Source organism: Dendrobates tinctorius, unplaced genomic scaffold (assembly GCF_039654945.1).
Source record: "Dendrobates tinctorius isolate UK_male_01 unplaced genomic scaffold, ASM3965494v1 ptg000203l, whole genome shotgun sequence".
In the NCBI taxonomy this organism is placed as follows: Eukaryota; Metazoa; Chordata; class Amphibia; order Anura; family Dendrobatidae; genus Dendrobates; species Dendrobates tinctorius.
In genome coordinates, this window is record NW_027361870.1 from 23,325,130 (window position 1) to 23,346,204 (window position 21,075).

The 21,075-nt window shown below is 45.7% G+C and overlaps 1 protein-coding gene across 2 annotated transcripts in view; it reads right to left on the reverse strand.

Annotated features, from left to right (window-relative positions):
* The window catches only part of MCM8 (minichromosome maintenance 8 homologous recombination repair factor), a 105,509-nt gene that overhangs the window by 69,412 nt on the left and 15,022 nt on the right, over nucleotides 1–21,075 (reverse strand). For both annotated transcript variants that reach the window (XM_073553876.1, XM_073553877.1), the window contains exon 3: nucleotides 10,087–10,179. In XM_073553876.1, coding sequence (XP_073409977.1) covers nucleotides 10,087–10,179 — 93 coding nt within the window. The remainder of the gene's footprint in view (nucleotides 1–10,086; nucleotides 10,180–21,075) is intronic.

A 21,075-nucleotide genomic window follows, 5' to 3' on the forward strand; every position in this document is an offset into this window, starting at 1 on the left:
CGCAGTAATAAAAAAAAAAACATGTGGTAAGGCAAGACAGTGATTAAGATAAGTGATACATAGAATCTAGAAACCTGCCACCTCCTTATCACAGAACCTAGCATCCTGCTGCCCTAGAATCATAGAACCTAGTACCCTGCTGCCCTAGAATCACAGAGGCAAGTACCCTGCTGCTTTAGAATCATGGAACCTAGAACCTAGCTGCCATACAATCACAGAACCCTGCCAGCTCATAATAATAGAACTCTGCCCATAATAATATGTGCAATGTGCCACCATTTCTCCATGCTTGATTAGAGACGTCAGACGAGTTCTTGGAGCTGTTCAGCATCTCTGTAATTTCAAGATATTTCTTCACTGAAGATTTCTCCAGCATCTGACAATCTGTTCTCGGCTGATGATACAGGTTGTCGTCACTATGGAGCAGCAAATCACTGTCTTGAGGAGGAAAACGGTTCAAAAGCAACTGAACGCCCTACCGATAATCTGGGTTACAATCCTGTTCGCTGCAGGTGTGGCGCCCCTGAGGCTTCAGTCGCCACAGAGGTACTGCACCTTCTCCTAAGGTAAGACTACAGATTCCATCAGAGAGAGATAGAACAGATCGGAACGAAGGAGAATAGAAGGACGGTGGGAAGCTGGTTGAGAAAGATAGAGAATCCTTCCAGTCCAGAAAGCGCAAAGGCCGGGGCCCGGTCCCTGAGGTTGATTGGATCTTTATATCTGGCAACAGACACCGGAGGAGTAGTGAGTCGCTAACGCCTTGCTCCCACCATAGACTTGGGACACAACAGCGAAACGGATAGAGAGCCGGGACTCTGGAGCTAGAGTTCCCCGAAGCAGGCTACAGCTGTCTGTCATACAAGTAGAGACTAGGAACACCTAGAGAGAGGCATTCCAGGGTAACTAAGAACTGGAGTGCTTCGCCCCTAAAGGCGCATTGGAGGAGTCGTTCAGTAAGGTACATGATGGCGGAGTGTGGAAGGGAGAATCCTATCCTGCCTGGAGGTTGGCTGGAGCCCTGACCTGGAGAACACAGTACGGAGGCAGGCAGTTGTGTGAACTGCAAACAGTGAGTAAAGCTTTGGAACCGCACACTCTGGTGTCCTCCAGTTATACCCGCACCGCTACACCTGGGTACCAGCATCCATACCATTCTGCGCCTGTCCTCATCCATTGCACCTACACTGCCCTGGGACTACAGCTCCACCTGTGGGGAGCTACATCATCTCTGCTGCACCACACCATCAGTCCCAGCGGATCTGCATGCAGCGTTGGCCTAACATCATACTTGCCAAATACCACGGGTGGCGTCACGAACTTTACATTACCACCAAACACCACCGCCATTGATATTGGGGCCCAGGGCCACGGACCGGGTCACCGCTGCTGTGACACATCATCCCCCTTACACCGGCCCGGTACCGAGTACCCCACAGCCCTGGGTGAAGCGTGGGGCGACCCAATTTTTGGCGTCACGAACAGGATGATGAGACCCGATGCCATCGGGTTCTGTGTGCCTTGGATTTACAACTTTTGAAAATGTGCAGAAGACCAAATTTAATAGACTGTAAAATGGACATTAGAAATGGCCGCTGGCGCGGAGAAGAAGGGCGTGAAGAGATGGAAGGTCCTACGAAAAGACCGCGAAGAGTCTTGGGCCGTCCCTGCCTGAACTACTATGTGACAGATGCATGGCCCACCCCCCGAGGGGTTCGTATACTGGCTTGGTATGGAGGCGCGGGAAGAAGACGCCGCCCCCGGAAGGAGGGGCAGAGAAACCCAGTGGCGAGCAGAAGGGCGGAGCAAGAAGAACGCCAGAACGCCATTTTGGAGAGTAAGGGAAGGAGGCCTGCAGAGCGCGGGGAAGTGCAAGCCCCCGGCGCCATGGCTGACGGCTCCAACCCGAACTCCGGCATATGAACCGCCAGCAACTGGAATCCGAAATTGCTGAATTAACAGCCAGTCTGCAGCTGAGGAAGGATGCCTTGGAGAAGCTGAGACGGCAGCGCGCCCCGGCGGGGCCTACATCAGCGGTACCTTCTCCATCGGTACCTGCCGCTGCCACACTGGACTGTCCTCGGGCGGCGTTGATCTACACTGACTGTGCGGCTGAGTGCCGCTTGCCCGAAGGAGTTACCGGAGAACCTGGGAGTGGAAGTGGAGCTCCCGCCCGGACCAGACGCGGCTGCGCAGGTCCCCGCAGAGACCCCTGTGGATCCGGAGCCACCATTTGCTCCATCACCACCTGCACCGGAGCAGCAGCCGCACCGCCAGGAGGCCCCAGGTATGTCGGGTGTCCCGCAGTTGCAGCGGCTGGCCAGGTCGTCCTGGACCTGGTCTGGGACCGGGATGCTGGTGCTGTAGGTGAAAGCGGGTCCCGGGAGGCGCAGAATGAGGCCTACTGCCGAGCCACCCTGAAAAAACTGGCAGATGAGTATCGGGAGAGGGCGCAGAGGAAGAAGGCTGTGTTGGGCCTGGATCTGGCCCGGAAGGAGAGGGCCCGTACAGGTCATCATGGCCCCCGGGATGCAGCTTGTTGGGGGCAGTTGCTGAATGTGAATAAGGAGAAGGGTTTTGGATTCATCGCAGACCCTAAGCGCATTGGTGACCTGTTCTTCAACCGGCAGGATGTGGTGTCCCATCTGCGGAGAGGGCATCCCGATAGAGACCTGCAGCCTGGGGAATATGTGACCTTTACCCGGCATGAGGGACACAGGGGATGGTATGCCCTGAACGTACGACGTATCCCTGCCGAGTTCATCGATAGGTACCTGCCATCGAAACCAGTCAATGCCCCTCCATCCACTGGTACAACTCAGACTGCTCCGGTACCTACTTCCAGGGACCAGGCTGCTCTTGCATCACCTCCAGTTGGACAGCCCAAACCAAAGATCTCTGTCTTGACACCGTGGGAGGAGGAGTACCTGCGGATTGCTAATGACTACTGGGAGTCTGGTAGCCGTTAAAAAGAAAAAGTTACTAAATCTCATTACCCAAGAGGGTTTTGTTTGCACCAGTTGTGCCTTTTGGCTATCATGTTTTTCCGGTAGCACTTTTGTTGCCTGCTTTTGATTGGCAGTATTTTCTACAATGGAACTGTGGAGATCATGAACGCTGTATAATCCAAAACTTTAATTGTAAATAGTTTGCACTTCTTTAGGTGCCCTTTCTTGGTTTTACATACAAAGACTCTTTGCGAAGATAATGTTTTTGCATGGACACTTTTCGAAGAATGATGCCTACCTCAAGGGACACTGCAAGAAATCCCGGCTGGGAGCAGTGTTCAGCACCTTACAAGAATTTTTGAATGTTTTATGATAACGTATTTGATAATATTGTGTCTTATGAAAAGTAAATGTCTTTTATAGATTATTTGATACAGAGAATTAGAAAAGTTTTGAGATAGAATGTGAGAATTGAATAAAGACTGAAGAATTGAAAGTGACAGGTGACAGGCCAAGAGTAGATGGTCAGTGTCTTGCGTCCAGCAGCAGTAGTAGTAAAGAGAAAGAAAAAGAGAACAATTGATAGAAAGAAAATCTGTTGAGTATAGCACTTTGAATTGAGAATTGCACCTAAAGTAAATTTTTGATACTAAGATATTAGTATCAAAAATGCTAGCCTGTTTGTAACGTTTAAGAAATGTGCCTCCTATACTAGGAAGATTAGATAAGTATTGTTAAAAAGCATTTAAAAATCTTTGTGTGTTCCTGTATTGTACTTTTGTTGTCTTGCAGCCCGCGGACGTGCTGTGTTTAACGGGGGGGTATGTGGCGCCCCTGAGGCTTCAGTCGCCAGAGGTACTGCACCTTCTCCTAAGGTGTAGTGCCCAACCATCCAGGTAAGGTGGGAACTCCTGACCACGCTCCACACCTGCATTCAACACACAGGATAGTTCAGTGGGGCCACCTAACAGCTTCAGGCTGGGGGTTAGCAGAGCACCCCTCGTGGAACCCTGCTTCGTAACACGAGATGTGCTGGGAGGCAGGTGGAGTGTGATGATACAAAAGAGAGGGAAAGTGTAGGATTTCAGGTCAGTCTGGGGTGAGACCCAGAAGAGGTCAGTCTGACAGGAGGTCAGCAGACGAGAGTCTGAGAGAGAGCAGGCTGACAGCAGGTCAGCCTGAGAGGAGCTCAACGCGGAGGAAGGCAGTCAGTCAGGAGAGGCTGAAGACTGGTCTTAGTGGAACGAGCTCCTCAGGAAAGGAAGAGAAGGAGAAAGAGATGTAGACTGAAGACTACAGATTCCATCAGAGAGAGATAGAACAGATCGGAACGAAGGAAAATAGAAGGACGGTGGGAAGCTGGTTGAGAAAGATAGAGAATCCTTCCAGTCCAGAAAGCGCAAAGGCCGGGGCCCGGTCCCCAAGGTTGATTGGATCTTTATATCCGGCAACAGACACCGGAGGAGAAGTGAGTCGCTAACGCCTTGCTCCCACCATAGACTTGGGACACAACAGCGAAACGGATAGAGAGCCGGGACTCTGGAGCTAGAGTTCCCCGAAGCAGGCTACAGCTGTCTGTCATACAAGTAGAGACTAGGAACACCTAGAGAGAGGCATTCCAGGGTAACTAAGTACTGGAGTGCATCGCCCCTAAAGGCGCATTGGAGGAGTCGTTCAGTAAGGTTCATGATGGCGGAGTGTGGAAGGGAGAATCCTATCCTGCCTGGAGGTTGGCTGGAGCCCTGACCTGGAGAACACAGTACGGACGCAGGCAGTTGTGTGAACTGCAAACAGTGAGTAAAGCTTTGGAACCGCACACTCTGGTGTCCTCCAGTTATTCCCGCACCGCTACACCTGGGTACTAGCATCCATACCATTCTGCGCCTGTCCTCATCCATTGCACCTACACTGCCCTGGGACTACAGCTCCACCTGTGGGGAGCTACATCATCTCTGCTGCACCACACCATCAGTCCCAGCAGATCTGCATGCAGCGTTGGCCTAACATCATACTTGCCAAATACCACGGGTGGCGTCACGAACTTTACATTACAACCAAACACCACCGCCATTGATATTGGGGCCCAGGGCCACGGACCGGGTCACCGCTGCTGTGACACATCATCCCCCTTACACCGGCCCGGTACCGAGTACCCCACAGCCCTGGGTGAAGCGTGGGGCGACCCACAGGGACAACCCTTGGATCCTGTTTACAGGCTCTTTCTGCCACCTGGAATCTTGCTGGCTTCATCATAATTGGACTAATATACTTCGCTCTCTTTCTACTACTGACTGATAACATGGACGTGCCAGCCGTGTATACATCTACGAGCTATGTTCTTCCACCAGAAAGATGGCAGCCCCTCTTCGTGTCTCAGCATGAACAAAGGGTGATAGAAGCCATCCACTACAGTTTTCTACACTTCACCACTGGAGTTTTCGTTACCATACTCCTAGCTACAGGATCTTATGTTTTTATAGCTGATATTTGCTATTGGTCTCATATTTCAATGGTGAAACTGGTCGCATACTGGTTATGCCTCCACATGTATGTGATGTACCGAGTATTTATCATCTGGTACCATAGATGGAGGAAGAATACATCACATATGGGAATTGTTAATAAACGTATTATTCTTCATAATTGTGTGTAGTTTTATTTATCTCAATAATACGGTTTAATTGACAAAACCATCTCATAATGGGGGGATTTATTAACATTGGTGTTCTATCTTCCAGCCTCAGTCATAACATGCATCAAACTTAATTAGAGATGCATCCCTCTTAATAAATTTTGTGCAACACTAAGTGATCATCTACTATGAGCAGCGATAGATTTAAGGGTGCTTTCACATTGCTTGTAGGGTCCCGTTCGCTGGTCCCCTCAGGGCATACGTCTGAAACACCCCCCCACCCCTCAGCGCAAAACGGCAGACGGTAATGATGATGGCAGAGCAAACGTGCGCTCTGATGTGTACCATTTCCGAGAGTGCACACCTACAGAAAGCAGACACTCAGAGATAGTATACTGCATCTGAGTGTCCGCCTTCTGTACTCGTACACTCCCAAAAATGATGCATCTCAGGGCGCACTTTCGCTCTGTTTGTATCATTACAGTCTATGGCCCAGTCGGTGCATACGTCAGAATCCCGTTTAGAGGGAGAATTCAGACATATGACCCGACAGGCCACCAAACACAATGTGAAAGTACCTTAAAGAGGATGGGTCAGTAGTACCACCCTCCCCAGGTGCCCCCAGTAGGCCACATCTATAGAAGGCAAACTCTCAGATGCAGTCTAGTATGCTGAGTGTCCGCCTTCTGTCGGAGTACACTTACAAAAATCAGAGCACATTTTCACTCTACTGTCACCATTTTAGTGTATGGCCTCATCGGCGCACACATCAGGATCCCGTTTTGCAAGGGCTTCGGACGTAAACTCCGACGAGACCAACGAACAGGTGCACAGGCACAATGTGAAAATGTGCACATAGCGTTCATTACTTGTACATCACACAGACCATGCTCACAACCATCCCCCCTAATCAGTTCATATGTATTCAGCAGTAAAAGATCACTTCAGCCTTAATAAAAAGACGAGGCTGATAATACAGAGGGAAGCAATGTGCTTAATACAATCTTTTCCTGCCAGGATGCATTTCCCTTTTTGAGATGATACAGATAAGTAGCGGATAAAAAAGAAAGTTTTTTCAGCTCACCCCAAGGAGACAGCTATAAGTCCGATCGGTGCACGGAATGTGGAAACAGGATCCCTCTGCAGCAAAGCGTAATATGGAAAAAAAAATTCCAGCATCCAGATCAGTAATTAGATTAAAAAATTTTTTATTCCTTTATTCCAAAATTTAAAAAAATCATAAGATTCTCCATCATGATGAGAGACGCATCAGGACGTGTAGTTGGACGCGTTTCGGACAAAAAAACAGTCCTTATTCTAAGACAACACGTAATACATCTGAACACATGCTTTTAAAGGGAAAAGGAAGTCAAGGAACAATCAAGACTAAACATAGCCAGCTGATTAATGGGAGGTAGTAAGTCAAAATCACACTTACAAAACACTCAAAATCTCACTCCTAATATTCATACCCGTTGGAACTCTGCTTTGTAACAATCACATCCATTTTGCCTCTCGGCGTAATAATAAATCATTTAAATTTCCACCTACCCTTTTTGTCTGCACCTTCTCTATGGCATTAACCCTAAAGTTGCTGAGATCTCCTTTATGTATATGCAAAAAATGTCGAGAAGCAGCAGACAAACTGCGTGTAGTAGTGTGACCTACGTCATAAACGTGCTCGGAAATACGACGTCTCAAGGTGCGTGAAGTATTTCCCACATACTGAATATTACAATCCACGCATGTTATGACATAGATCACACCAGTAGAACCACAGTTCAAAAAAGATTTTATTTTAAATTCCTTTCCATTAACAGAAGATACTATTTTTTCTGTGTTCCACATGAACCTACATAGCCCACAGTTTTTCTGAGCACACTTAAAAGATCCACAAGTGGGTAACCAATTAGTTATACTTGCTGAACTGTCTGAAAAAAATGTGTTAGCATGTCTATTGACACTAGTATGATCACTTGGAGATACCTTATTAGCAATAGTTTTATTCCTCCTTGAAACAAATCTAATCCCATCCTTCAGTATATTCTTTAATGTATCATCAACATACAAAATAGGGAGGAATTTTTTAATAATATGAACAATCCTGTAGTAGTCAGTACTAAAATTAGTTGAAAAAACAATATGTGACCGACCCTCTACAGAATTTGGTGTTTTTCTGCTTTCCTTCTGCAAATAATCCTCTCTACTTTTTTCATCCGTTCTATGCTTAGCTTTCTGAATGTCTACCTTAGTATAACCCCTCTTTATAAAACGTTTACCAATGATCTCACATTGTTTATCGTATAAATTAGGCGTGGTACATGTTCTTTTTGCTCTTACAAACTCCCCTGTAGGTATATTAGCTATAACATGACGTGGATGGCAGCTAGATGCGTGTAACAGTGAATTACCTGCCGTAGGTTTTCTAAAAATATCACAATCAATCTTTCTTTCTTCCAAATTTGCCGACAAAAAAATGTCCAAAAACGAAATTGTCTTGGCATCAAATTGATATGTGAAACGTATATTGCATGGATTATTATTAATATAGAACATGAAATTCTCAATATTAAATACATCACCATCCCACACAATTATAACATCATCAATGAATCTCAAAAAAAGAAAAATATCAGAAGAAAAAGGATTTTTTTCAGAAAAAATATACTCCTCCCACCAGGCCATAAAAATATTAGCAAGAGACGGTGAAAACTTGGAACCCATGGAACAGCCTTGCACCTGTAAATAAAAATCATCCAAAAAAGAAAAAAAATTGTTTTTTAACAAAAAATAAGTCACTTCAATCAAATAAATCTGTAAATCTTGTGAAAAATGACTGTATTTCTGTAAATAAATAGTAAGAGCCAAAATAGCCAAATCGTGTGGGATAATCCATGCAATATACGTTTCACATATCAATTTGATGCCAAGACAATTTCGTTTTTGGACATTTTTTTGTCGGCAAATTTGGAAGAAAGATTGATTGTGATATTTTTAGAAAACCTACGGCAGGTAATTCACTGTTACACGCATCTAGCTGCCATCCACGCCATGTTATAGCTAATATACCTACAGGGGAGTTTGTAAGAGCAAAAAGAACATGTACCACGCCTAATTTATACGATAAACAATGTGAGATCATTGGTAAACGTTTTATAAAGAGGGGTTATACTAAGGTAGACATTCAGAAAGCTAAGCATAGAACGGATGAAAAAAGTAGAGAGGATTATTTGCAGAAGGAAAGCAGAAAAACACCAAATTCTGTAGAGGGTCGGTCACCTATTGTTTTTTCAACTAATTTTAGTACTGACTACTACAGGATTGTTCATATTATTAAAAAATTCCTCCCTATTTTGTATGTTGATGATACATTAAAGAATATACTGAAGGATGGGATTAGATTTGTTTCAAGGAGGAATAAAACTATTGCTAATAAGGTATCTCCAAGTGATCATACTAGTGTCAATAGACATGCTAATAAATATTTTTCAGACAGTTCAGCAAGTATAACTAATTGGTTACCCACTTGTGGATCTTTTAAGTGTGCTCAGAAAAACTGTGGGCTATGTAGGTTCATGTGGAACACAGAAAAAATAGTATCTTCTGTTAATGGAAAGGAATTTAAAATAAAATCTTTTTTGAACTGTGGTTCTACTGGTGTGATCTATGTCATAACATGCGTGGATTGTAATATTCAGTATGTGGGAAATACTTCACGCACCTTGAGACGTCGTATTTCCGAGCACGTTTATGACGTAGGTCACACTACTACACGCAGTTTGTCTGCTGCTTCTCGACATTTTTTGCATATACATAAAGGAGATCTCAGCAACTTAAGGTTAATGCCATAGAGAAGGTGCAGACAAAAAGGGTAGGTGGAAATTTAAATGATTTATTATTACGCCGAGAGGCAAAATGGATGTTATTGTTACAAAGCAGAGTTCCAACGGGTATGAATATTAGGAGTGAGATTTTGAGTGTTTTGTAAGTGTGATTTTGACTTACTACCTCCCATTAATCAGCTGGCTATGTTTAGTCTTGATTGTTCCTTGACTTCCTTTTCCCTTTAAAAGCATGTGTTCAGATGTATTATGTGTTGTCTTAGAATAAGGACTGGTTTTTTGTCCGAAACGCGTCCAACTACACGTCCTGATGCGTCTCTCATCATGATGAAGAATCTTATGATTTTTTTAAATTTTGGAATAAAGGAATAAAAAATTTTTTAATCTAATTACTGATCTGGATGCTGGAATTTTTTTTTTTTTTTTTTCCATATTAAGATAAGTAGCGGTTGGTCATGATACAAGGGGAAAGGGAGCTACTGCCCTGACTCCCGACACCCAGTAATCATCTGCACTAGATGAAAAATGCTCAGCTGTGAAGGTTATTTGATGAAACCCAGAAAATCACAGACAGAGAATGATTGATGCACCGGAAATAAATTGCGATCTAGATGGTATGAGTGGTGTAATCCATCTCTTCATCTTCCCAGGCTGAACACCGTACCTTCAGAGAAGTAAAGCTTCCAACCTTTGTATGGACTGTACTTGTCCAGTGTTGTCTGGGTTAATCGAGGCCTGGCAGGAATACAAGACTGACCTGAAAAAAAAATTGCAGAATTATACTGTGTAAAGATACTTACATTTTTCAATTCTAAGGCGAAGAAAATAAATAGTGAGGTGAAAGGTGAAAAAATAAGGTATAAGATGAAAGGAGATGTCCAAGATTTTTAAAAATGGCAGTAATTGCGATAAGTTTAAAAAGAAAAAAAAAAAAAACACATTACTCACCTGTTCAGTCGCTCCAGTACCAATACTCCTCATCAACAATGGCATGCCATACATACATACATACATGTAACCACTGCAGCCAATCACTAGCCTCAGTGGTGATGTACAGCATGAGGCCAGTGACTGGCTGCAGCAGTCACATCGATGTACGTTTTGCCATCAGTGCAGGGAAGTAAAAAGATGAAATACAGGATGTTAAAGCACTGGGGGAAATGTTCTCCATTTAGGCAATTTTTTTTAACCAGTTCATGACAGCCATTTTATTCCATTCCTAAATGGGAAAAATTGCGGGTTTTATCCTACTTGCGGTCTTAATGGCGTTATAAAATATCTCATTCGGATATTTATACAATTTTTGCCTTTTTATCGTGATATATGGGGCCTAATATTTGGCATGTTTATATTCCGTTTCTTTTTTTGCTGATATTGGGAAAAAAAAATGTAATGAAAAATAGGAAACGGGGGTACTAACGTGGCACATCTAGAAGCATTTATTAGGCTCCCAGCTGCCATAAAATTCCGTCGGTATATTAGACTCATCTCTGATCTTGTCTTTAGCAGTAACATACGGCAGACAAGCTGTGAATGGCAAATCATCACCATCCCAGCACCATACATATATGGCAACTTACGGGATCTCTAGTTCCCACCAGGTGTCAGGAAAGGGTTAATAAAAATATATTAATTATATATAAAATAAAAAGAATCACTAATGATATGAATTTATATGGGGACTACCCCACTTACAAATCCAACATGTCAATCCTTATGTTTTGCTCTTCTAAAGAAATTGTTGAACAAAAACCCTGACAGATTATTTTACATTCGTTGCCACATAAAAGTAAATTTTCGCATCTTCACACCATGTCTAGTTTAGGCCCAGCAATGCAATGAAAACAGTTTCTTGAAGGGAAGGCACCACAATTTTTAATTTTGCATCAATAATTATAGATTATAAAATCAATTATTTTTAATATAAAATTAAACGTACCACTTTAATAGTTGTTTTATTAATTTTTACTTCAGCCACTGGGAGCTGCCATCTGCATTTGGGGGGTGTAAGTATTGGAGCATGACACTTTCACACCTCAAATATGGCAGCTCCTAAGCATAAGAGACTGCGGTCGCTGTCCGACCACATCTCTTGTATTGTGGCTGCCTTAGCTGTGACCTGGGCACATTCCCTGGGCTTTCCAGGTCACAGGTGTGGGAGGAGATGGTGGCCATCTTTGTGTAGCCGGTAGTGTAAGCTGAGGGCTGCACTTTCTCCCTGTCATCATGCACATTGCTCTGTGCGTGCGATGACAGGACCTGCTGGGAGAGGAGGTCAGGGAAAGGAGGTCAGGGATGAGCATCAGCAGAGAGTGGTGATCGCAGCCTGTCATCAGTATTACTGTACAGTTTGCAATCACAGCTCAACCTGTCAGAACACAGCAGGGAAATCATCACGCTGCTGTGCTCTGAACAGAAATAATAGGAGGCAGCGCTGCATGGGAGAGGAGGGAAGGTGACTACAAGCGTTGTTTTCTGTGCATTGAATATATGCGGGACAGACACCAGGATGGGGGGGCATATACCGGGATGCACTATATGGGGCACATTATAGCGTTGGGGCACTATGAGGCCATTATACTGTAAAACACTATGTGAAGCCATTACATTGTGGGGTACTACATGGAACCATTACAATGTGGGACCATACTATATGGGACCATAATAGTGTGGGGCACTATATCAGGCCTATTATACGCTTGAGCACTATGTGGAGCCATTATACTATGGGGCACTATATGGGGCACATTATACTGTGAGCACTATATGAGGCACATTATAGTGTGGGATACTATATGGGGCCATTATACTGTGGGGCATTATATAAGCCATTTTACTATGCGGTTCAATATGGGGCCATTATACGGTTGGGTACATTATACTGTGGGGAACTACACTCACTGGCCACTTTATTAGGTACACCATGCTAGTAAGGGGTTGGACCCCCTTTTGCCTTCAGAACTGCCTCAATTCTTCGTGGCAGAGATTCAACAAGGTGCTGGAAGCATTCCTCAGAGATTTTGGACCATATTGACATGATGGCATCACACAGTTGGCGCAGATTTGTCGGCTGCACATCCCTGATGCGAATCTCCCGTTCCACCACATCCCAAAGATGCTCTATTGGATTGAGATCTGGTGACTGAGGAGGCCATTTGAGTACAGTAAACTCATTGTCATGTTCAAGAAACCAATCTGAGATGATTCGAGCTTTATGACATGGCGCATTATCCTGCTGAAAGTAGCCATCAGATGTTGGGTACATTGTGGTCATAAAGGGATGGACATGGTCAGCAACAATACTCAGGTAGGCTGTGGCGTTGCAACGATGCTCAATTGGTACCAAGGGGCCCAAAGAGTGCCCAGAAAAAATTCCCCACACCATGACACCACCACCACCAGCCTGAACCGTTGATACAAGGCAGGATGGATCCATGCTTTCATGTTGTTTACGCCAAATTCTGACCCTACCATCCGAATGTCGCAGCAGAAATCGAGACTCATCAGACCAGGCAACGTTTTTCCAATCTTCTACTGTCCAATTTCGATGAGCTTGTGCAAATTGTAGCCTCAGTTTCCTGTTCTTAGCTGAGAGGAGTGGTACCCAGTGTGGTCTTCTGCTGCTGTAGCCCATCTGCCTCAAAGTTCGACGCACTGTGCGTTCAGAGATGCTCTTCGGCCTACCTTGGTTGTAACGGGTGGCAATTTGAGTCACTGTTGCCTTTCTATCAGCTCGAACCAGTCTGCCCATTCTCCTCTGACCTCTGGCATCAACATGGCATTTCCGGCCACAGAACTGCCGCTCACTGGATTTTTTTTCTTTTTCGGACCATTCTCTGTAAACCCTAGAGATGGTTGTGCGTGAAAATCCCAGTAGATCAGCAGTTTCTGAAATTCTCAGACCAGCCCTTCTGGCACCAACAATCATGCCACGTTCAAAGGCACTCAAATCACCTTTCTTCCCCATACTGATGGTCGGTTTGAACTGCAGGAGATTGTCTTGACCATGTCTACATGCCTAAATGCACTGAGTTGCCGCCATGTGATTGGCTGATTAGAAATTAAGTCTTAACACACAGTTGGACAGGTGTACCTAATAAAGTGGCCAGTGAGTGTATATTAAACCATTATACTGTGGAGCATTAGATGAGGCCATTGTACAGTGGGGCACTATATGGGGCCCATTATACCGTGGAGCACTACGTGGGGCCATTATAGCGTCAGGCACTACATGGGGCCATTATAGTGTCAGGCACTGTCATGGTCCAGTCCGGAGTTTATCTTCTGCTGTCTTCACTCCGGACTGGTCATGCGGGGGTTAATCTCCTCAGCCTCGTTCTGGAGCTAGCTGGGCTATTTCAATCCCTCACAGCCTGCTGACCAGTGTTAGTGATAGCTCAAGCTTGCAGTTTAGAGCCGCTGACCCTTGTACCCTGGTGATCATCCTGCCTTTGACTGATATTCACGTGTATGACCCGGACTGATTTCTGACCCTGTCTCTTGGTATTCGTCTCTGCTGTTACGTTCCCTCTCTGGCATCTGACTCCCTGGCTTGTACCCCGACCACGTATTTCGTCTCACGTTTTGGACCCCGTGCTCATGTTCTGGCTTTCTGACTCTCGGCTTTGGTATTTTGACTACGTGTATTGCTGCTTCTTCTGGTACGTCTGCTCCTGCTAGTTTCTGACTCGGTTCGTCTGACTATTCTCTCTCGTTACCTGTGGCACCTGTGCTGTTGCTCAGGGTTGCTGCTCTTAGTGTGTAACCTCTCTTCCCTCACCAGCTCCCCCTGGTGGAGGTTTCACTACATTATCACTAACCGCACATTTAAACGGGATTTTGCATTTTTTTTTCTTTGGCCATGGATCTGCTGCATAACTTGGCAGATCAAGTGTCCAGTTTGACGCAGATGGCGCAGGACTTTTCTGTGAATCATCAGTCCCTTGTCATGTCTCAGACCCACTTACAGAGAGAACTAACTGAGACTATTAAGACCATGCAGGGAAACACCTCTCATATTGTTTGTCCGCCAGGTGACTCTGTAGATGTTATTTTGCACTCTCCTGAACCCTCAGTTAAACTTCCTGACACATTTTCTGGCAAAAAAGATAAATTTCATATATTCAAGGAGAGTTGTAAATTATGGTTTTCTCTTAGACCCCGATCGTCTGGGGATGAGACTCAGCGGGTGGGGATTGCTATCTCCTTACTTAGGGAGGGTCCCCAATCCTGGGCTTTTTCGTTGCCCCCTACTGCCCCTGAACGGATGTCGGTAGATAGGTTCTTTGAGGCCCTGAGCACTCAGCCGAATGGTACAGCTCCGAATTCCGTCGATGGTCCACTGAGGTGTCCTGGGACGACTCTGCACTGAGATGTCTGTTCAGGAAGGGACTGTCGGATTGCTTGAAGGACGCTCTGGCTCTCCATCCACCTCCCAGTTCATTGGAGGAGGCTATGAGTCAGGCTATCCGTATGGATCGGAGACTGCGGGAAAGAGGTGTTACTCAGCGAGGGTTTCCGTTTTTCCCTGCTAACCCTGATGTTTTGCTTCCATCTGAACCTATGGAGGTGGGAGCCACCAACCCCCAGGAGAAAGAGAGGAGACGGCGACATGATGGAAAATTGTGTTTTTACTGCGGAGATCCCTGACATTGGAAAAAAGACTGCCCCTCCTGTCCTCCGACTAACAAGCGGCTGAGTCTGGTTGATAATCGTGGAGGTCACCCAGACTCTCAGGTACCTTTTTCTTCCTTTTCAAGAGTACTGCTAAAGGTGGAACTTGGTGTTGAGAACGGCTTTTTCCATACTTCGGCTCTTGTAGACTGTGGGTCATCCCTGAACCTGATTGACTCTAAGCTGGTGGCTCACTGTAGATTAGGGACAGTTAGGTTGGGGACTCCCTTAAAAATTGTGGCTATTGATTCTACACCTCTCACTAAGGATGGTCTCCATTTTAGTTCTAAAGAATTTACCCTCAGGGTGGGGGCCCTACACCAGGAGCGCATGTCATGCTTTGTTTTGGATAACCTCCCTGCTGGCCTGGTGTTAGGGTTTCCCTGGTTGCAACGGCATAACCCAGTTATTGACTGGGGGTCCCGGGATATTGTTAAATGGGGACCTGGGTGTTCTGAAAATTGTCTTGCTACTGTGTCTATGTCATCCGTCAACCTGGAGGGTATTCCGGAGTACCTAAAGGGTTTTAAGGATGTGTTCTCCGAAAAGGAGGCTGAGGTTCTACCACCACACCGCCCATTCGATTGTGCCGTGGATCTTGTTCCCGGTGCCAAATTGCCCAAAACCCGGCTGTACAATCTCTCCGGCCCTGAGCGGGCTGCTATGAAGGAGTATATCTCTGAGAGCCTCCGTAAAGGGCATATACGGCCATCTGTCTCTCCCGTGGCAGCGGGGTTCTTTTTTGTAAAAAAGAAGGATGGTGGTTTACGCCCATGCCTCGATTTTCGAGAACTGAATAAAATAACCATAAGAAACGCTTACCCTCTCCCACTGATACCTGATTTGTACAATCAATTGTCGGGGGACAGGTGGTTCTCTAAGTTGGACCTCAGGGGAGCATACAATCTCATCCGTATGCGGGAGGGGGATGAATGGAAAACTGCGTTTCTCACCTCTGAGGGTCTGTTTGAAAATTTGGTTATGCCCTTCGGTTTGACTATCGCTCCAGCGGTATTCCAGAATTTCATTAACCATGTTTTTTCTGATCTTATTGGACATTTTGTAGTTGTTTATCTTGACGATATACTTATATATTCTTCTGATAGACAAAGTCATATGGGTCATCTTCATGTGGATCTCCAGAGGCTCAGGGAGAACTCACTCTTTGCCAAATTGGAGAAGTGTCCTTTCTAGGGGTCATCCTGTCTGCTGAGGGGTTTCGTATGGACCCTAGGAAGGTACAGGCCATTGTGGATTGGGTGCAACCCAGAGATCTCAAGGGTCTTCAGCGATTTCTGGGTTTCGCCAATTATTACAGAAAATTCATCAAGGGGTTCTCTCAAGTGGTCAAACCCCTCACTGATCTCACCCAAAAGGGAGCGGATCTTAAAAACTGGTCAGCTCCAGCTGTGGCGGCGTTTTCTTTGTTAAAAGAACGTTTCATGACTGCTCCGGTACTGGTACAACCTGACTTGTCTAAACCATTCATCGTAGAAGTGGATGCCTCTGAGGTGGGAGTGGGGGCTGTGTTGTCCCAGGGGCCCACCACATTAACAAACTTAAGACCCTGTGCCTTCTTTTCTAAAAAGTTTTCCTCTGCTGAAAGGAATTATGATGTGGGTAACCGAGAGTTGTTGGCCATTAAATTGGCTTTTGAAGAATGGAGGCATTTTTTGGAGGGGGCTGTCAATCGTATCACCGTCATTACAGATCACAAGAATCTGTCTTACATCGAATCCGCCAAACGTCTGACTCCGAGACAGGCAAGGTGGTCACTTTTTTTTTCCCGATTTCAGTTTTCCATCACTTTCAGACCAGGTTCCAAGAATGTGAAGGCGGATGCCTTGTCTCGCAGCCTAGATCCGGTATCGCCTCCGGAGCCTCCTTCCTCCATTCTTCAGCGCGGGGTGGTGGTGGCTTTGGTGTCCCAGAGATTGGAGCAGGAGATTCGTGAGGCCCAATCTTTTGCTCCCCCGTCCATACCTGAAAATAAGCTCTTTGTGCCTGTCCAGTATCGGTTAAGGGTGCTTCGGGAGTTCCACGACTCAGCTCTGAGTGGGCATCCAGGAATCTCGGCCACTCGTAAAGCCATCACTAGGCTGTTCTGGTGGCCCTCGTTGACTTCTGACGTCACTGGTTTTGTGTCCTCCTGTGAAACTTGTGCCCGCGCTAAAGCCTCCCACAACCGGCCGGCCGGGGAATTGGTGCCACTGCCAATTCCGGATAGACCGTGGACTCACCTGTCCATGGATTTTATCACCGATCTCCCACCCTCTAATGGCAAAACCGTGATCTGGGTAGTTGTGGATAGGTTCAGTAAACAAGCACATTTTGTACCCTTAACGGGCCTTCCTAATGCTGAGACTCTATCTAAGCTATTCATTGAGCATGTGATTCGGTTGCATGGTGTGCCTGTCAGTGTGGTGTCTGATAGAGGGGTGCAATTCGTGTCAAAATTCTGGAGAGCTTTTTGTAAAAGGCTGGGCATCAGTCTGACCTTTTCATCGGCCTACCATCCCGAGACCAATGGTCAGACTGAAAGGACCAATCAGTCTTTAGAGCAGATCCTGCGGTGTCTTGTCACATCCAGACAGGATGATTGGTGCTCTGTGATACCGATGACGGAATTCGCCTTCAATAATCGTGTCAGTCAGTCTACTGGTACTTCTCCTTTCTTCTGCAACTATGGGTTTCACCCTCATTTTGGTGAATTCTCCAGACTAGATTCAGAGTGTCCAGGGGCTGATTCAGCCTTTTTGCGGTTGGAGGAGGTTTGGAGGGAGGTTCAGAGAAACATTGGGGAGGCTCAGGGCAAATATAAGTTTTTTGCGGATAAACGACGCTCGGTGGGGCCGACTTATCAGGTGTGGGATAAGGTATGGTTATCCACCAAAAACATAAGGCTGAGAATTCCCTCTGTTAAGTTGGGTCCCAAGTTTATTGGTCCGTATGAGATCCTAGAGGTGATTAATCCTGTGGTTTTTCGCCTGCGGTTGCCTCCGTCATTACGGATTCCTAATGTGTTCCATAAAGCGCTTCTGAAGCCGTCGGTGCCTTCCTCTGACGAGTCTCCCTCGCACCCGCCGCCTGTTATGGTAGATGGGCAGACCGAGTACGAGGTGGAACAGGTGGTGGATTCTCGCATGCTCCGTCGTTCACTTCAGTACTTGGTCCATTGGAAAGGATAGGGTCCTGAGGATCGGTCATGGGTGCCGGCGCGTTCGGTCCATGCGGATCGGTTGGTCCGGGCCTTTCACGCTCGTCATCCAGGGAAGCCTGGGGGTCCAGTGGCCCCCCATTGAGAGGGGGGCACTGTCATGGTCCAGTCCGGAGTTTATCTTCTGCTGTCTTCACTCCGGACTGGTCATGCGGGGGTTAATCTCCTCAGCCTCGTTCTGGAGCTAGCTGGGCCATTTCAATCCCTCACAGCCTGCTGACCAGTGTTAGTGATAGCTCAAGATTGCAGTTTAAAGCCGCTGACCCTTGTACCTTGTTTGACTGATATTCACGTGTATGACCCGTACTGATTTCTGACCCCGTCTCTTGGTATTCGTCTCTGCTGTTACGTTCCCTCTCTGGCATCTGACTCCCTGGCTTGTACCCCGACCATGTATTTCGTCTCACGTTTTGGACCCCGTGCTCATGTTCTGGCTTTCTGACTCTCGGCTTTGGTATTTTGACTACGTGTATTGCTGCTCCTTCTGGTACGTCTGCTCCTGCTAGTTTCTGACTCGGTTCGTCTGACTATTCTCTCTCGTTACCTGTGGCACCTGTGCTGTTGCTCAGGGTTGCTGCTCTTAGTGTGTAACCTCTCTTCCCTCACCAGCTCCCCCTGGTGGAGGTTTCACTACAGGCACTACATGGAGCCATTATACAGAGGGTAGCGTGACTCGGGGACTCTGATGAGCTGCCAGGTCTCACGGAGCACAGCAGGACAAGGTTCCATAGCCGTTGGACATTGGATTTGACAATCGTCGTGGGAACGCCATGGACAATGTCAGAACTGCATGGAAACTTTTTGTTTTTTAATAAATTGGTGAACGAGGGACAGTGTCTTCCCAGGACTATTGTGGACCTGCATGTTTTTGATTTTTTCCAAAATAAATTGATGAACTGGGATGGGGAAAGTGTCGTGGAGTGTTTTTTCAAAAATATTTATTTTTTCTGTTTTTTTTTTTTCCATTATTGGGTTAGTAATGGGTGTGTCTGATAGACACCTCTCCAATATTCACCCTAGTCCTTGATGTCAGCTATGATTTTTGACAATTCACAACTGTCATCAACCCCAACTACCATTACCCCGATTTCCACCACACCAGGGTAATTGGAAATAGCAGAGCAAAGTGCCAAAAATGGCGTATCTAATGTGATGCTCCAATTCTGGAGTTGCTGCGGGTTGGTATTTTTAGGTTGTGAAGGGTCCAATAACCAGAGACCATTCCAACCTAATAATATCAGCTCACAGTTGTCTGCCTTAGCTTGGCTGGTTACCACATCATTTTTTTCATTCATTTATTTTTTTACTAGGGTAAACAAGGTTAAACACCCTTTAGTGCTACATGAAAGGCACTTGTGAAATTATATATCTACAGGACATCTAGATACAGGAAAGATGTACCGTATATCTTTGTACCGTGTTAGAAAAGAGGACTCTCAATTCTGAATATTTTTCTACAGGACATCTATATATTCTATCTATATTGGACCATTATACTGTGGAGCACTATGTGGAACCTTTATACTAAATATTAAAAGAAAATACATGGTTCATTTTTTCCCTCAATTTTCAATTTTTCATTTTACTTGTTAAAAATTATTTTTTTCAACTTGGCTGCTTTTTGATAATTGTCAATTTATTTATTTTTTTATCAAGTTGTGCATATTCATTTTGTCCCTTGTGTTGTGCCCCATTTTTTCCTCTGGTGTTCCCCACTTTCACCATACTGATTAATTCTTTAATAAAGTTTATTATTCACTTTGATCGGTGGACCTTTTATCGTTTTTTTTTCCCTCCTTAGGCTGTGTGCACATGTAGTGGGTTTTTTTGCGTTTCCGCGGCATTTTTTATGCGCGAAATCGCCGCGAAAAGACAAAAAAAAAAAAAAGCATCCCATGCAATCCTATGGGATTCCACAATGCTCTGCTAATGCTGTGGATTTTTCCGCTGCGGAATCGCATAGCGGAAAAATCCGCAGCATGTTCATTCTTTCTGAGGAATCGTGGGGATTCCGCACCCATAGGATTGCATTGAAACGCTCATTTTACGCATGTGGCTATGCCCACCATACGTGAAGTGAGCGCTTCATGTGTGGATGGTACTCAGGGTCTGGTGGAGAGGATACTGTCCTCCAGGCCCTGGGTACCATAATCCTGTAAAAAATAGAATAAAAAAAAAATATTGTTATTTTCACCTTCCGACGGCCGCCGATGTCCTTCCCGCCTCTAACCACGCTCCCGGCATCGTGCCATCCCAGTAATGCTTTGCGCGAATGACCACCAGGACGTCGCGCTCTTGCGAGCATGACGTCATCGCAGGTCCTTCGCGCAAAGCATTACTGGGACCGGAAGATACCGGGAGCATCGCAGAGCAGATCGGGAGCCGTCGGAAGGTGAGAATAACTATTTCTTATTTTTTTTTTTTTACATCCTATCATTTACTACTGATGCCGCATAGGCAGCATCAATAGTAAAAAGTTGGTCACAGTAGTCAAACACTATGTTTGACGAGTGTGACCAACCTTTCAATCAGTTTTCCAAGCGATGCTACAGATCGCTTGGAAAATGCTAGCATTCTGCAAGCTAATTACGCTGGCTAAATGCTAGTTTTTCGCGGGAATTCCGCATGCGTATTTCCCACGGCAGGGAGTTGCAGGATTGCCGCGGAAATTTCCGCAGCAATTCCACACGTGTGCACGTAGCCTTATTCTTGGAACGTTTATACTGTATAGTGCACTAAGTGGGGCCAATTGGACTATATGGA